The 16,331-nt window shown below is 40.9% G+C and overlaps 1 protein-coding gene across 19 annotated transcripts in view; it reads right to left on the reverse strand.

Annotated features, from left to right (window-relative positions):
* Positions 1-16,331, reverse strand: part of WNK1 (WNK lysine deficient protein kinase 1) — a 112,641-nt gene that overhangs the window by 40,742 nt on the left and 55,568 nt on the right. For 12 of the 19 annotated variants that reach the window (XM_083699700.1, XM_083699699.1, XM_083699698.1 and 9 more), the window contains exons 5-11: positions 14,077-14,165; positions 12,789-13,008; positions 11,156-11,492; positions 8,288-8,475; positions 6,023-6,277; positions 3,435-4,643; positions 838-915 (exon numbers count right to left, since the gene is read on the reverse strand). In XM_083699700.1, coding sequence (XP_083555826.1) covers positions 838-915; positions 3,435-4,643; positions 6,023-6,277; positions 8,288-8,475; positions 11,156-11,492; positions 12,789-13,008; positions 14,077-14,165 — 2,376 coding nt within the window. The remainder of the gene's footprint in view (positions 1-837; positions 916-3,434; positions 4,644-6,022; positions 6,278-8,287; positions 8,476-11,155; positions 11,493-12,788; positions 13,009-14,076; positions 14,166-16,331) is intronic. The other 7 variants (XM_083699707.1, XM_083699706.1, XM_083699705.1 and 4 more) reach the window with 1 other exon arrangement.

The following is a 16,331-nucleotide window of genomic DNA, read 5'->3' on the forward strand; positions in this document are numbered from 1 at the left end:
TGGTGACAGCAGCCACGAAATTAAAAGACGCCTGCTTCTTGGGAGAAGGGCAATGACAGGTCTAGACAGCATCTTGAGAAGTAGAGACATCACCTTGCCAACAAAGGTTCGTATAGTTAAAGTTATGGTTTTCCCAGTAGTGATGTATGGAAGTGAGAGCTGGACCATAAAGAAGGCTGATCGTCGAAGAATTGATGCTTTTGAATTATGGTGCTGGAGGAGACTCTTGAGAGTCCCATGGACTGCAAGAAGATCAAACCTCTCCATACTGAAGGAAATCAACCCTGAGTGCTCACTGGAAGGACAGATTGTGAAGCTGAGGCTCCTGTACTTTGGCCACCTCATGAGAAGACTCCCTGGAGAAGACCCTGATGTTGGGAAAGATGGAGGGCACAAGGAGAAGGGGACGGCAGAGGACGAGATGGTTGGATAGTGTTTTCGAGGTTACCAGCATGAGTTTGACCAAACTGCGGGAGGCAGTGGAGGACAGAGGTGCCTGGCGTTCTCTGGTCCATGGGGTCACGAAGAGTCGGACACGACTAAACGACTAAACAACAACAACAACAACAACAACTTAACCATGACCCACCTTTCCTACCTAGAAACAAGGTAGCTGACTTCTTGTTCTCTAGATGTTGTTGAACTACAACTCCCATCTTCTCTGACCATTGCCTGTATTTGCTCATGGTGATGGGAGCTGGAGTCCAGCATCAACTGGAGAGCCATAGAGTAGTCCAACCTGCTACCGAGTCAAACACTGAAAGCACTACAAAAAAAAAACTGCACTGAATATCCTCAACCTACAGAAATATTTGAAAAACTGTTGCTCATCATTACCTGTTGACTTGGCTGCATTAGCTGGGATGATGTGCCAACTGATGAAGCATTTGAGGTTGGCTGCCCTTTCATCTGCGCCTAAAGGAAAAAGACAGAGAATCAGATTCTTTGCCAACTTCTATACTGAAAATAAGCACCTGAACAACACTGGCCTGTAGTTAAACATCCCCAATGAATTAGAACAGCATTCAATATGGACGCTTCAAACAAAGTACTGTCATTGCAATGCATTGTTTTACAATGCATTATTTTTGTAGCATCTAATACAAGTTGCAAGTCTAAGTTCTGCATGATGCATTTCTACAAGGCAAAACTCATCCTCCTGCAGTTTGTCAAAGATCTGCATCAGGCTATGCTAGCACAAGAGGAAACAATGAGCTGTAGTTTGGTTTAGCTCCATGAAACATCTGCATTTACAAACAATATGTAATCTAGGCCAATATTAATTCATCTTAATAAGCATCACAACTAAGACTTGTCCTGGAATTTCGATTTCCAGCTAATAACTTCCAATTTTAATAAGTAAGCAAGGCACAATAATCATGAATGGATGTAAAGAAAAGAAAAGCCAACAACCCAAACTGGAATGGCAATGATCATTTTTGAAAAATACATTTGCAGCATACTGAAATGTATACCACATTCTGGGCTTTATCTCAGTATATAATGGAAAAATGGTATGTACAAAGTGGAAAAATCAGAGCTAAAGCTTGTAATGTTGCAGTGACAAGGTTGAATAAGGTATACAATATTTGGACAATTACACAAAGAATTTGAAAGAAAAAAGGTAGCCGAGGAGTTCATTTAGCCAAGTCAAACCTATAGGAACGTATGGTGTCAGATTGTTATCAAACAAGCATGTTCTATATACGCTGGTAGTATGGTGGAAACATGGGACAGAGCTGTGGGGTCATTTTGAGAGGTGGGAGAAAATACTATTCACTTAGCTTGTGAGGTTCATCCTGTAAGGTTTGGATCTGAATTAAGTGCTTCTGTGGAATCTATTTAGCCTGTTTATGTTCAAGTTTCACCACAGAAACATTTCTCAACTTCTGCTGATTTCTCCAAGGAAATCCACAAAGGAACTTGTAAATACAGCATTCCCATGTCTCAGTAATAAAAACTGTTCGTCCCCCCACCAAAAATGTGACTACTGTTCCTAAAAAAGACTACCAGGACCCAGAAAAAGCAACAAGTTACAAGTCACCAATATAAAGTGAGTAAAGGAATAAAACTTTCACATCACTAGTTTCACTACTGTTACTGTTACTGAAATGCTGCTATCAGTAAAAGTGAGGTTTTGTTTTCAGGGGAAAAAACATTTACTTCTAAGTCACTAAATACTTGCATGGTGCTTTACTAAAACACTGGACATACATTATCTCATGAAACCTGTAAAGAAGGTCAGCTTATTGTCCTCATATTGACAATTGAGGGCTGAAGGCAACAGTTTACAAGTGAGGCAAGACTGATGGATTTAGATATGTCAAACTCTAGAAGAAAACAAGCCACCGTTTGTAAGTCAACCACCACTATAGCTTCACCTTGTGGTCTGCTCTGGAGAGTTTGGATATTCAAGCAAACCACGCTTTGGCTAAACAAGCCATGGCTTAGCATAATGTATGAACCAGGCTATTGCAGTTTTATGACTGCAGAATAGTCCTCCTTCAATGTTACACCACGGTTTCCCAGGGAGTTGTAAATAGAGTAATAAAGTCTTCCTTGGAGCACACTATCATTGTCTCTGTCCTTGTCTCTGTCCTACAAATCAAACAGGTTTGTGCATTTTTGCAATGCTTTGAAGACTCACAAAATCTATTTCATAGACCACACCAACTGGTCAGTCAATAATTTTGCTGGACAGTCCCCTTACCTATTTATGGTGAGGACAGAATAAGCCAAACTCTCACACCTTCCTGCTATTACCGCTTATGAATACCCCTCTATGGTTGGCAGTTAGAAAACACACATCACGCAGGAGGGTGGTTTGACCTAGAGATTGACACTTGTTGACCTCTGCAACAATAAGACAGAAAAACCTCCAACTCTAATCAGTTCTGTACAACACAGTGTCTCTAACCTACAATAAGACCAAGAAAGTGCATGTGTTAAGAAAGGATGGCACTACTTGGCACAGTATGAATATAGAGTGGTACTGCTTTGGTTTGTGTTTAAAGAACAGTTATTACTTCATCCAGTCTAGTACATCTTCAGGCTGTGAAACTGTCTGTGTTTCTCTTACCTGAGCATCCAAGTGAGCATCAGATAAGTAAAAAAGAATTTTTTTCAACATTGTTAAATGACCAGCACTTGTTACCATATTAAACAGGCTGACACGACAAGGTTTTGACAACCATCAATACATACGACATATACTGATCACAATGAGGGCTGACCTAGTAAGCTAGGACCACAGAAGCTTCAACAACCACACAATACTGTTCTAATCTCAAATACTGCAGTAATTTGCAGGGATGTGAGGAGATTAAGGAAAGGTCGAAACAGGATAAAGAATACAAGGAGTTTTGCACTATGAAGTTGCGGGGGGGGGGGGGTTACGAAAAACGAAGTAATTTGGAAACATTTGTTCCTGTAACCTGAGGATAGAGTGTAGATGGTCCTGATGAAGCCAGTGCCGAGAAAGCCTGTTGAGATGAAGTTCCCTGTGGGAAGTGGAAGATGATCTGTGAATCCTGAAATGCCTTCTGAGTCAGCTGGGCAGCAGGCAGAGGCAAGCCTGAACCATACGATGCAGATACCCCAGTGGGAGGAGGAGAAAGAAAGTCACCAGTGTCTGAGGAAGTCAACTGTGATGAATCACTGGAGTATCCTGGGCTACCTTCTGGCCAGCTCTGTAAGACAGAACTGCCTCTAGGCACCATGAACTCGGAACCTAGGTAGCTGCACTGCTCTTCCGTTACAGGCTGAAGACGACCAGGCTGTATGGTTGTCTGAGGGGACTCCTCCTGGTTAAAATCTGTGGAGCCTCGACGATTTCTATAAATGCGCTGTGAGAGGACAGCACCGTCTCCTGCAGTTGCACTGGGTGCTTGAACATGGAACTCAAACACACAACTTGCTCGACCGTCCCCACTGTGAGTGAGTATGGCAGGTGCAGAATGTGGAACAAATACTGGGTGAAAATTCATTTGTGTGGCATCTGCACTCAGTGGTGCTGACATACTAGACAATGGTGATGGTGGATTCATTCCAGAATCCAGTCTCAAGTTCTGAATCTGTCTTGCCAGAAATGGCTGCCCAGTTTGATATTCAAAAGTAGAACTCTGCGGGGGGCCGCCTTGCAAATTTCTCTGTTCAGGAGCCTGCTGTAAGTGTTGCTCAGTCCCCTGGGGATTCTGGGGCACTGTATCATAGTGTTCTGGCAACTGGGACTGGTAATGCATGCCCACTAAATACATTGCTTCTTGAGTCAACATGCTTGTAGCATCCTTTGAAGGCGCTTGTCCAGATCTGTAATCACTCAACCCTTGAGCCGAGTCAAAACCAGGGTTAGCCTGCATATGCTCCCCAGCTGTGCTGCTCACTGTCACCAGTCCCTCTGGTGTCCAAGTGGCTGGACTACCAACAGGGAGAACAAAACTCTGACCAGTCTTGAGCAAGGGCTGGAAGTGGCAGGTTTGGGCTTCAAGGATGGAAGTGCTCTTGCGTCGCTGAGAAATGGCCACCCGTGAAGGGCAGATGGGTGGTGGCGAGAAAGACACTGGCCGTTCATGAACGGTTGGAAAAAATACTTGGGAATCTGGGAACGTTGGGGTTCCCCCACACGGATGCACCATGGATTGAGGCTGTATTGACATGAACAAGACAAGTAATTCACACGTTATAGAAGCATATTAGCATGTTCAGCTCAATAGGCAGCTCTCTTTAGTAACCTTATAGAATGGCTACGCCTAGTTCATGGTCAACACGTAAAATGCTTTGAAGGGTTATACATATCCATTAAATACATCCTTGGCAGATATCAGTGTCTATATGAGTATTTGCTTTTGTTAGAAGCTGCTTTTCCACCCATCTCCTCCTGTCAATATTAAAAACTTTGGACAACTTTCCTTAATGAAAATGGTTATTTCTCAACACATCCTTTATCAAAATTAGTTGCCTTTCAAGGAAAAGATTCTGTTGTGAATCTGGGGGAAAACAAGAAATTTAACTTCTTCAGAAACTCACTGTCCTTTCAAATGTGTACCATCAATTAAGTGTTGAATATTTTAGTGCATCACCAAGGAGATTTCTCATCTCCTAATTCATGCACAAAAGATTGTAGCAAATATCAATGGGATCAATTATAGCACTCCTGTATAAAGCTTATATGCCACTTCACCCTTATATGCCACTTACTATTTATTTATCTCTCTCTCCCACTGCACCAGTTTTGATTTATAGTCTGGAAAAGCAGGAGCAAACTCTTATATGACACAATTAACAGTACAGAGTGAGGATTAGTCCTACACCCTCTGTGAATAGAAGGCAATGTGTTTTTCTGTTCTGTAGAAAGTGATTCTATCTTCCTCTCCTGCTCTAATGACTTATCACTTCAATCAAAGCAAGAATAAATTAATAGGAAATCAATTATCCCCAAGTGGAAGCAGTGACCGTCACATTAGTTTTGGCATCAGTTCTGGAAGTAAGAACAAGGAACGGAGAAATGTAGTATACAAGGAAGCAGCACAGGACAAAAATTAAGAGCAGAACAGAAGAACTAGGCTTCTAGCAATTTGCGTCTTTGATTTATACTGCCTGCTCACCAGAACCTTTTCTCCATAATGGTCAGAGCTGGAAACTTTCCCCCCTGTTAAATGGCAGCAAGCATTCACAGATGCCCCATGATGGTTTTCAATGGCACTGGCATGGTTCAAGCCAGCTACATATACATAGGATTTGAAGAATTATTAACTGTAGCCCCAAAATCAAAGTGTATAAATCAGATCAGAACTAATCCATATAATTTGCAGATTTCATTTAAACTGCATGCTGCGCTTCCGCTTTTCCCTGAAACTTCAGGCACATTAACTCTTAGGTTTTGGAGGAGGAGGAAGAATCAACTTTCCAGAAGCACAGGAGAACACAGTCCCCGTTTTGTCTCTTATCTGATTTGAAGAATGTCGCCAGGATGTATTTAGTGGTGACTTATCTGCAATGTGCCAGGAGGCATACAGTGACATACAGGGTGGAGAAAGAGGGAAGGCAGGCTGGAACGCCGCTTGCTGCGTGGAGAGGCGGTGTGCATGGGCAGGACATTCTCCAAGGCTTTGGAAAGCTTTTCACCAAAAGTTTCCTCAGGGGCAGTCCGAAGGTAAGAAGGAGAAAGAGGTGCACATAACACTGATGGGGGAGTAGAAGGAGCACTGGGAGGGATTTGGGACAGCGGAGGGAAAGAAAGAGGGGAAGGACAAACCGACATGCTACAGCCACGTTGAGGCTAAGGAAGGAAACAAAAAGAAGTGAACACAAACCACATGGCTAATGAGCTAGAACTAAGGGAGACACATTCATGACAAAGGGCCAATGCTGATCAGAACAAACAGGGTATGAAGGAACTTGACAGTGACATCATGTACAATAAAGAGGATTATAAGCACCTCAGAGGACTGCAGGCTCTATTTTGACTGTCAAATTCCATTACTTCTGTCAAATAGTTTATATATATGCAGGAAGTAGACATATGCTCTCGTCACCCTGGTTCCATAAAAAATGTGTTTAAGCTGTTCCCAGCACCGATACATTTCCTAACTGAAAGCCTCTAGAAGTCTAAAGGGAATGAACATTGGTTTGAAGATTGGTTTGAAATTGGCAACTTGGTGTGTGCAAAGATGTTTTTCTTCTTTCCAAATTTAGTGCTACTGTCTTCAAGTATTTTTGCTGACACCAGATTTCATTCTAAAGTGAACTGGCTTCCTAAATACAGGATTTGACTGGCCACCTTAAGTTATTTATTCAGTCAAGGACTGACTGCAAGACAACAGGAATCAACCATAGCATAAACTGTGGAACAAGGCAAGACTTTAATTGTGACAGCTGTCTTAAAATTAGAATTAGGCCATCTTCCAGGAGAGGAGTTTATTAGAGAAGATAGTTGCTGCAATCTGTCTATACCCCAGAGGTCATTGGTTTATTTTTCTCATTGTAAACAAATTATCACCTAAATTACTGCTTTAAAATGTAATAGTTCCTCCAGCAGCCAGGTCGTCATCCCCCCCAAACATGCTTCTGTATTTTCCCCCCAGAGCTTCTTGGGGAAAACCAAAATGATCGGTCTTTTTTGAAGTCTTCTTCCCAATGAAACTGCACTGACACCTGAAACTTCCAGAAGAGTCTGCATGGAAGTTTTTCTGGAAGTCTTTGATTCATCATCCAAACCTGGTCTGCTCAGAAGAACTGTTAGTGTATTCCCCTGGTGTTAGCCATGATTATTCAACCTTGAAGCAAGGCATGTGAAGATTGCTTAATGGGTTATTGATCCAAGGCACGTCCTTGAACTGCAGCAATGGAACTCAACTCAAATAAACTTTCAAAAAAGTATTAAAAGTTGTGATTGATCATGTGTTTAAAAAGGCACAAAACTTCATATGTGCATTTGAACAGAATGGAAAGATGCTCTGTTTGTAAAAACTGGCAAGAATTTTCCTCCAATGAGGAATTATCTTCTACGATAGCTCTTGCCAATGTAATTTACAAAAATATATCATCATAATAACAGAGATAACCAAACCAGAAAGGCTGCATCCTCTAGATATAGGTAAATTATTTTACTTTTTTTTTTTTGGCCTTTACACAAGCAGCAAGGTTTGTAAAAATATCTGAGTAAAAGAGTTTTTCTAGAAGACCCCCAAGGTCAGCTCTGAAAACATACCATAAAAGGGTACCAAATAAAGGATAACACAAATGAACGCATGAAGTGGGAAAGGTAATTGTGCCCATGAGCAATTCAATGCAAGCTATAAATAAATGGCAAAACAGAAGTGGGATCATTTAAAACTGCAGTGTCCGCATGCAGCATTCTATAATGGTTAGGAATCCTTACCTTCTGTAGCTGTAATTAAAATCTTGCACAATATGTTCTCTTAACACACTCAGCTGTTTCATAAAGCTCATCATAACTTTTCAATTATAAACTTCCTCACACACTATGCATTGCAGGCTAAATAGAATTTCATATACCTCTATAGGCAAAATCAGCAAGTGAAAGGGAATTTTATTGCTGCTTCCACCCCAGGTTTTGCTGCCTTTATACCTTTCTATGAGATACCCTCTCTCTCCCCTGGAGAACTATCAGAGAAAGGATTTTTACTTTGTTGTGTATGTTGTTTTACCCACACAAAATATATCTGAACTTCCATTCAAACCTCAGACTACACGTTTTTTTAAAAGCCTACACTAATAAAGGAATTCCTAGCAAGTATTCCCTCTACTACTTTGGCTTTGGCCTTACCACTCCAGACGTCTGATATCCTCCCGGTTGTTGTGATTGTGGCTGGCCAATAGGAGCTGCATATCCTGGGGGTTGAACTGTTGGGATAGACTGTTCGTGCTGGGAACCATAAGAAGCTGTCTGTTGGCTGCTCACACATGATTCGGTAAAGACAGATGATCCTTGTCCACTATCAACGGTGCCATCAGCTGTAAAGACCATAAAAAGTGGGTTTTAAATTGCTCGTGAACTCATGCTGAGTCAAAGTTCCAGAACTGCTTTTGAATTCATTTAAATTTATACAAAATTAAGGTAGAGACAGCAGCACTCAGCAGCACTAGTACATGCCTCCTACTTCCCCCAAATCCTACAACACAAAATCACAGAAACTGTGCTCAGATTGAGTATGTTAGCAAGGACAATGGCAGTGACACAGTTGTGCCTCAGGAAGGCAGCAGGGACAGGTACAAGAAACCCGAAGCCCTAACTCCTGCCCATAACACCTTTTATTTCCACAGTACAGAGATAATGCTGATTGCATTTTGCTCCCAAAATGGCAACAAATCTATTCTTGTTAAAAGTGAAGAGATTATCAAGAAGTCCAGATTCAATGCTTCACAACATAGAATGTTATGGCCATATTGTGACATTGGCTGAACATACCAATGTTCATCTCTATGAACATGCCCTTGGCATCCATCCATAGACTGGAATACAACACGGTTGAAACATTTGGCTTTTAGGGACCAAAATACAGTTAGGAGAGGAATCAAAAGAACATATTGTGTCTCTGAAGATTTTACAGCCCATAGATGTTATGATCTGCTGGTATGCAATGAGCTCCCATTAAAGACCAATTTGTACAGGGTCAACATGAGTTTTTTTCTGGACACCACATTTCCTCCTATACCATTTCTTAATCTCATGAGACATCCCAAAGGATCATCCTATTCTTCCACATCATGTGCCAAATACCAGACTGCCTGTTTTCAGAAAGGCCCATATCTTCATAGCCATTATCATTTCAAAGTTCAGCTGGTCTTACAAGGCAGTGGTGCTCCTGACCTCAAGTATCCTTTCGACAGCAAATATGCAATGTACAATGAGCAATGAACAGCAGCTGGTCCATATACATCTACAGTAGCTCTTGGGTCTTCCTTGGCTGATCTATTGACTCAGAGAAGATTTGTGTTCAATCACGGTTGTGTGTGATTCTGCTAACGTACAGTAGGATGTATCCCAGCAGTGAGAATACTGGATAGGTGGCTGCAGAGCTGCCAGTTGTTCATTTAGTGTGTCTGTTATGCATTTCTACCAAGTCACTTGCCTCTCTATGACAGTGGCATGGCTCTCTTAAATTCAGCATCAGAAGAGCACATTGATGTGACCACTGTTTGGTAGAGTCCCTTAAATTCCCCCTTCCTCATATGCCTCTGCAATCAACTTTTATTTGTGATTCTTGTAGGGATCTTCAGTGTTTCCCTGGTGGCCCTAACATAATCCTTTTCAAGCTGTACCATGTTTATTTATTGACCCAAGTCCCTTTGTCTGGCCCTATGTCTTATGTTCAATGGTACTTCTCCCCATAGCTTTCCAACAGGCATCACATAGTCTCAGGCTTGGCTCTTCAACTATGCCTGAACATAGTAATGGCACATGATGGAAAGGTGGTGTGGCAGTGGTGTTTTTCTGATGGCAGCAATGTGAACTTGCTACAATAGTCCAGCAAGGTTAGAGGATCTCTAAGTTGGTTGCAGCAGTCCCACAGGTGTGCATGCATGCCAGCATCACCAACGCAGAGCTCTTCTGACTTCACTGCCACTTTACTTTATCCCACCCCACCAAGCACAACGCCACCATGAGGGCACCACTGTGGCCTGAAACACCATCACTACCCATGTTAGTCCCACAACACTTGGATTTCCTGTACTTTCCCCTCCTCCTGTATGAGAGTTTCTGTTCTGAAGGAGAAGAAAGAGGGAAGACAGGACATGGAACATAAACCTGATGGGCAGGTTAGGGTGCAATAGGGCTGATGCTTGCATGGCTAAGTCAAGGTTCTCTGCTTGTAGATAAAGCTCCAGATAGCAGCCACTCTCATTCTGGCTTTTTTTAGTCAGGAGAGCTGTCTTCAAAGCCATCGAAAGTGGAAATCAGGCTGCAGCAAAACCATGGCCAAGTCATCAGCACCCTCACCTTCATTATACAATTCTTCCAAGAGCAGTACCTTCAGGTCAAGATCAACATCAGCCACCTATGGGAGCTGGAATGAAAGTCTGCTCAAAATCTGGAGATACATCAGGATCCTCATTCTGTACCCGGGTTTAAACTCTTTGTATACTGCTGTTGTGATAGTTGCATCCTGCTGATTCACAAGACACAGATCTACAAGGATTCTCAAGCTTCAGTGTTTGGAGTAAACATTTGTTAGTGGGCCAGTCACACATCTACACAAAGTCAGTCCAAGGTGCATTTAGTCTGCAGGCAAAGTGATGAATGGTGTGTGTGTGTGTGTGTGTGTGTGTGTGTGTGTGTCTTCACTTCCCATTCTGAGCAAAAGAAAATTTCTCCCAGGGAAGGGGGGTTGCATCTGTTGCAAGGGCAGTTTGGGTTGGGGAACTGTCTGCATCAGCCTCAGTGCAAGTATGCTTCTTAAAGGTGGTCTTGCTAGTTCAGATGTTCAAGGAGCAGCTGATATGATGAGGTCTCCCAAGAGAGCAGTGGAGCCATCTATCTTAACCACTTAGGTTTATCTAAATCATAAATGCCTGTAGATGACCCAGGAGGGTGGTGACTAGTTTATTGTATAGTGACATGTTTCAGTCACACTGGGCTTTATGTATTGACTTAACTGTCCAAAAATACAGGTCAGAAGATGCATGTACTTACACAATACAGAAATGCTAGGTTGATGATACTGCAGCTGTTGATGTTGATCGGCTTCTGGCTCCTCAGGCTCTACTTGTGTGGAAACCGAAGCTGAAGCAGCAGGGATGGCAGTGACACCAGTGGCAGGTGCAGCATGTTTAGTTCCTTGCTGGGTAGTGCCCGCTTGTAACTGCTGCTCTGTCTGCTGTTTCTGACTGACTTCTTCTTGCTTTCTTTTTTCCTGTTCTTCTCTCACCAACTGACGCTGCTCCCTCTTTCGCTTGATCAAGGAAACTCTATCCTTTATAGCTTTGGCCATTGTCTTGTGATCCCCTTCACAGACATACCCAGACTCAACCTGAAAAGTGGATGGTTCATGCCATCAGATAAACAATGATAAAGCAAAATAAAAGTTTCTATAATTATACATCAAACGCGCCAAGACAGTTAGCTTTCCAATGCTGCAGCATTTCCAGCTAATACATGTTGCAGTAGTTAAACTATTGCAAGCTCATGCATGTCTTCTGAAAGAGCACTATTGGGAAAAAGTCAAGGCAAAAAGATTATAAGATCCTATCATAAACCAAATAATATCTTCACATGAAGCAATGGATAGCACATATACTACTAAGTGCATCTGCCTTCCCATTTATATGGCAGTCAGTGCAATCACCTTGAAAGGAAAAGATGGATACAGTGTCTTCTACCCCAGCTGCAAGGTCAAAGCAGCTGCATCAACCTTCTGTTCAGAAGTACTCCACCGTTAGTTTGGAATTGGCTAAGGAATGAGACCTAGCAACATTTGCACCCTTCTAATTTATTGGAGAGAAGCTTGTTGCAAAAACTGATTCTAGTGGTGTTTTATGCCTTGGAGGGTAAAAATGTAAGTACTGTATCCAGCTTAAAATTATAATGGCAAGTGAGCAGATAGACAGATGTGTTTCTCTATGTGGTAAAAGTGCCCTAAAGTATATAATTTTTTGAAAGAAGTGTTAAAATATCATTGAACTGACAGCTGGATGGTAGTAGTTAATCCCCCAAATTAACCCTTCTGGGAAATCATAAAGGCAAGTTTCAACAAATGCCCACTGCATCTACATAATCTAGAGCAGGGGTAGCCAATGATGTGCCCCCAGGTGCTGCTGGACTACAACTACCATCATCCCTGATGCAAGGATTTCTGGAAGTTTTATGTTCAGCAACATCTGAAGAGTGTCACATGGGCTACCCATGAAGCAGAGCAACTCTTAAGTGCACTGATTATTGTTTACTTCAGAAAAATAAGGGATTCATCCATTATTGAAAATATGTGCATGCAAGGGAACTATTGGGGGAGCAAGGGGAAATGAAAGTCAAAGCTACCTCTGTAGGTATGCTCAAATTAGAAGGGTGGCAGAGTTCAGCCCCTTACATTGTGTGACTGCTTTCCCCAGCTACTGTTTTTCAGACAGCTATGGAATTCTGGCTTGTCTGAGAAAGACATCACAACAAGAAGACACCATTTATTCCCACTGTATTAAGTTTAATTGAGCTGCACTGGGGTGAGCAAAATCATGAAAGAAAAAAAATCAGCGACAGGGTTCAATTCCATGTCTCTGGAATCTGCCAAAATAGGTGCAGAAGTGGGAATATCTGTCATATCTATATGACATACCATTTCTTGTGCTACATCTTCTGGGACATCTCTCTCCAAGTCAAAAGAAAATTCTATCGCTTCATTATCCTTATATTTGCCCTTAAGTTTTTTAATGTCTTCAATTCGTAACCAGAGCTTGATGGCAATTTTCTCTCCATCATCTTCTTCTGCTAGCTCTACCCGCACACCAGTTTCTTCCTGGAAAAATGCATGATTCAGAAGGTCCTTGATAGCATACCTGATCATAACGGAAAGGAAATAATAAAAGGGGAATAGAAAACACAAGAGAACGTTATCACATAGTACAATACACAAACAATTCCTCCATTTTCCAATTGGGCTGCCCATATTCCACGGAATATTTAAATCTTGTTCTAAGACAAACTCTATATATCCATGCCATTTCTAAAGGGACTTGCTTTTTTAAAACAATAAGGATGACTGATACTGAATGCTAAATACAATCCATGCACAATTTTTAGCAATCAATCCTTAGTTGCTGATGGAGATTTATATGGTCCTTTTGTCCATAAATTGTTCCATTTATCCTCTTCAATGTTTATATCCCAAATTAATTCCCATCAGTTTTTAAAATGTTTTTGAGGGCAAAATCTTAATAAGTGTTTTGTATAAAAGGGAAATCAATCCCTTAGTCATTATACTATCTCTTATTACTCTCTTTTCATATTCTGTTAGTTTCCCCGTAGCTTCATTTTTATTTCTATATTGGTGAGAAATGGAAAGAACTTACAAAATAAAATTAGGAAGGAAAATCACAGCCCACAGAAAATAGGATCGGAAGATAACAGAACTGAGTGTGAATTAACAAACATACAATAAATAAATATCAAATATTATTTTAACATATGACCATATGTGTGACTTTTGTGTGAACAAAGATGAAACAATTTATTATTTTTCAATATGGAAGAAAGGTTGTTGAAGTTACTGGAGAAAAAGTTGTTACATTGGGCTAGAAAAAAATTATTGTTGACATTTATCAATAATAATAATTGGGGAAACCCTTTTAGATGTTTCGTGTGGAAAGGAAATTTAATGAATTTGAGACATTTGGGTTTGAAGACTGAGAAAGTATCACTTAGCAGAAGGAAGAACAGCTGGATGTTATTGTAGAATGAATACTTTGAATAATCTTTTTATGTGGAACTGACAGACAGGGAATCGAAAGTCCTTTTCATTTCTCTTTCTTTATTATTTTTATCTGACTGTTCAAGGAGTACACACCACTGTTGTTGTGCACTGTGTAATATCTGAAGTGTCTCATCCAAATGGAATGAATATTTACCTTTCATCTTTGTTTTGACGAATGCATCCCTCAATGATTTCCTTTACTTCAGGAATTGCAACTTTATCAAAGCTTGCTGGTTTGACTCCCTGAAATACAGAAGAATATGTGAGAAAATATGGTAACAAAAATGCCTATTTAAATCTCTAATGAAGTTTAGCATGGCTGGTGACATTCAATCTTATAGAGGCACAATGCTTGTGTCATATGGACAGTTTTATTCTTCACAAGATATGCCACGGTGATTTGATTCATGATTTCTCTCCAATTCAACAATCAAAGCATTAGTTATATTTGAGTGTGGAAAACGTCAGCTTTTAATCAAATGAACTTCCACACTTAATTATGAAAAAACAACTTTTCTTATTTTACTTGTATTTTTGAAACTATATATTTTAAATGCTACTGCAATCGTAAAAATCAATTTTTAAAGTGGAATGCTGGAAAGAATCCAACAAGCATGCATATATATATATATATATATATATATATATATATATATATATGCAGGTTTTGGTGTCCTCGGGTGTCTTCCCGTGTAAAAGTTGGGGTGTCTAGGCGACGTTTCGACGAGGTCTCACTCGTCATCTTCAGGCTGGTGCTTTCGGCTTCTTGTTACTGGAACAGAGCGGGATCTCAATGTTTGAGTTCCTATAAATACTGTAGAGGGGGTGTGGTGTCTAGCCTCCAATGTTCTGGGCAGAGAGGAAGTTCCCAGGCTAGTGTGCCTTTTCTTCTTTTGTTCCTTAATTACTTGAGAGATACCTTGAGTGATTTCTTGAGTGATATCCTGAGTACCACTTAGGTGGGTCATTAGGTGTGGATTAGTTGCTAAAGTCTTTGTGTCTTGACCTCTTGAACTTTGTGAAGAGTTTACCTGAGAAGATGGCTGTATTGCACTTAGTTGTGCTTTGGCTTGGCTTCGTGTATAGGGGCGAGCTGTGGTTTTAGCAACTAATCCACACCTAATGACCCACCTAAGTGGTACTCAGGATATCACTCAAGAAATCACTCAAGGTATCTCTCAAGTAATTAAGGAACAAAAGAAGAAAAGGCACACTAGCCTGGGAACTTCCTCTCTGCCCAGAACATTGGAGGCTAGACACCACACCCCCCCTACAGTATTTATAGGAACTCAAACATTGAGATCCCGCTCTGTTCCAGTAACAAGAAGCCGAAAGCACCAGCCTGAAGATGACGAGTGAGACCTCGTCGAAACGTCGCCTAGACACCCCAACTTTTACACGGGAAGACACCCGAGGACACCAAAACCTGCATTCCTGTACCCGTGAAAATCTACGAAAGCATATATATATATATATATACACACACACACACACACACACACACACACACACACACACAAATATATTGCCCTCCTCTCTCCTAGAAGTCTGCAACAATTAAGTAACGCATGCTAAGATAATTTCTTTCTCTAAAGTAACCACTGATTTCCAACTTACCCAGAATCTATCTTGGTCCTAATTGGCAAAATGAGATTCACTTTGTTTTCTCTCAAATACATTGCCACATTTATTATATCCATTGCTATCCTTTCTTTTCTCATTCCCAAAATGATGCAACACTAAATCATGGTTTAGTATGTACAAGCCTGCTCTTCCTCCTCTCTCCTCCTCTGCCACATCCATTTCCATTTTATACCAGCTGCAGTTTGTCTTTTCCTCCAAATAGGGAACTGTGGTTAGTTTTAGTATGGTTTATCCAAACAGGCCAAGATCTGATTTCTGATCATACTACTCTTATGTCAAACCCAGTGGTCAGTCTCACCTTCACCATGGCCTATCTTTCTGTACATAAATGAGCACAAAATTAATATTAACAGATTTTCCTCTCACCAGGCATAACCTATATTTACAATTAAGCCGCAGTGCAAAGATTTTGAGGTGGTGGTGGGGAGACAGATAAACAGATGTGACAGAACAGGATAGGACTGTGTGCGTTTTACAAGATTAATATTTATTAAACCCAGAACTGAACACACATAAGAAGGTCCTAATTTATATGACATGCTCCCTTTGACCTGTGCTTCATGTTCCTTTGTACATAACCTAACAGTCTCAGAACTCTTCCTAAATAAACATTTATTCACAGGTGATTGAAACCTCAATCCACATTGGCACTTTGAGCAGTAAAATTATCTGAGTAGTAGTAACCAACTTGGAATTTGGGGGCCATGTAAAGTTAAAAAACTGTTGATATCATGAACTGCGATACAATACAAGCTACTGTCTAAC

This window comes from Podarcis gaigeae (genome assembly GCF_964106915.1).
Source record: "Podarcis gaigeae genome assembly, chromosome: 10".
Classification (NCBI taxonomy): Eukaryota; Metazoa; Chordata; class Lepidosauria; order Squamata; family Lacertidae; genus Podarcis; species Podarcis gaigeae.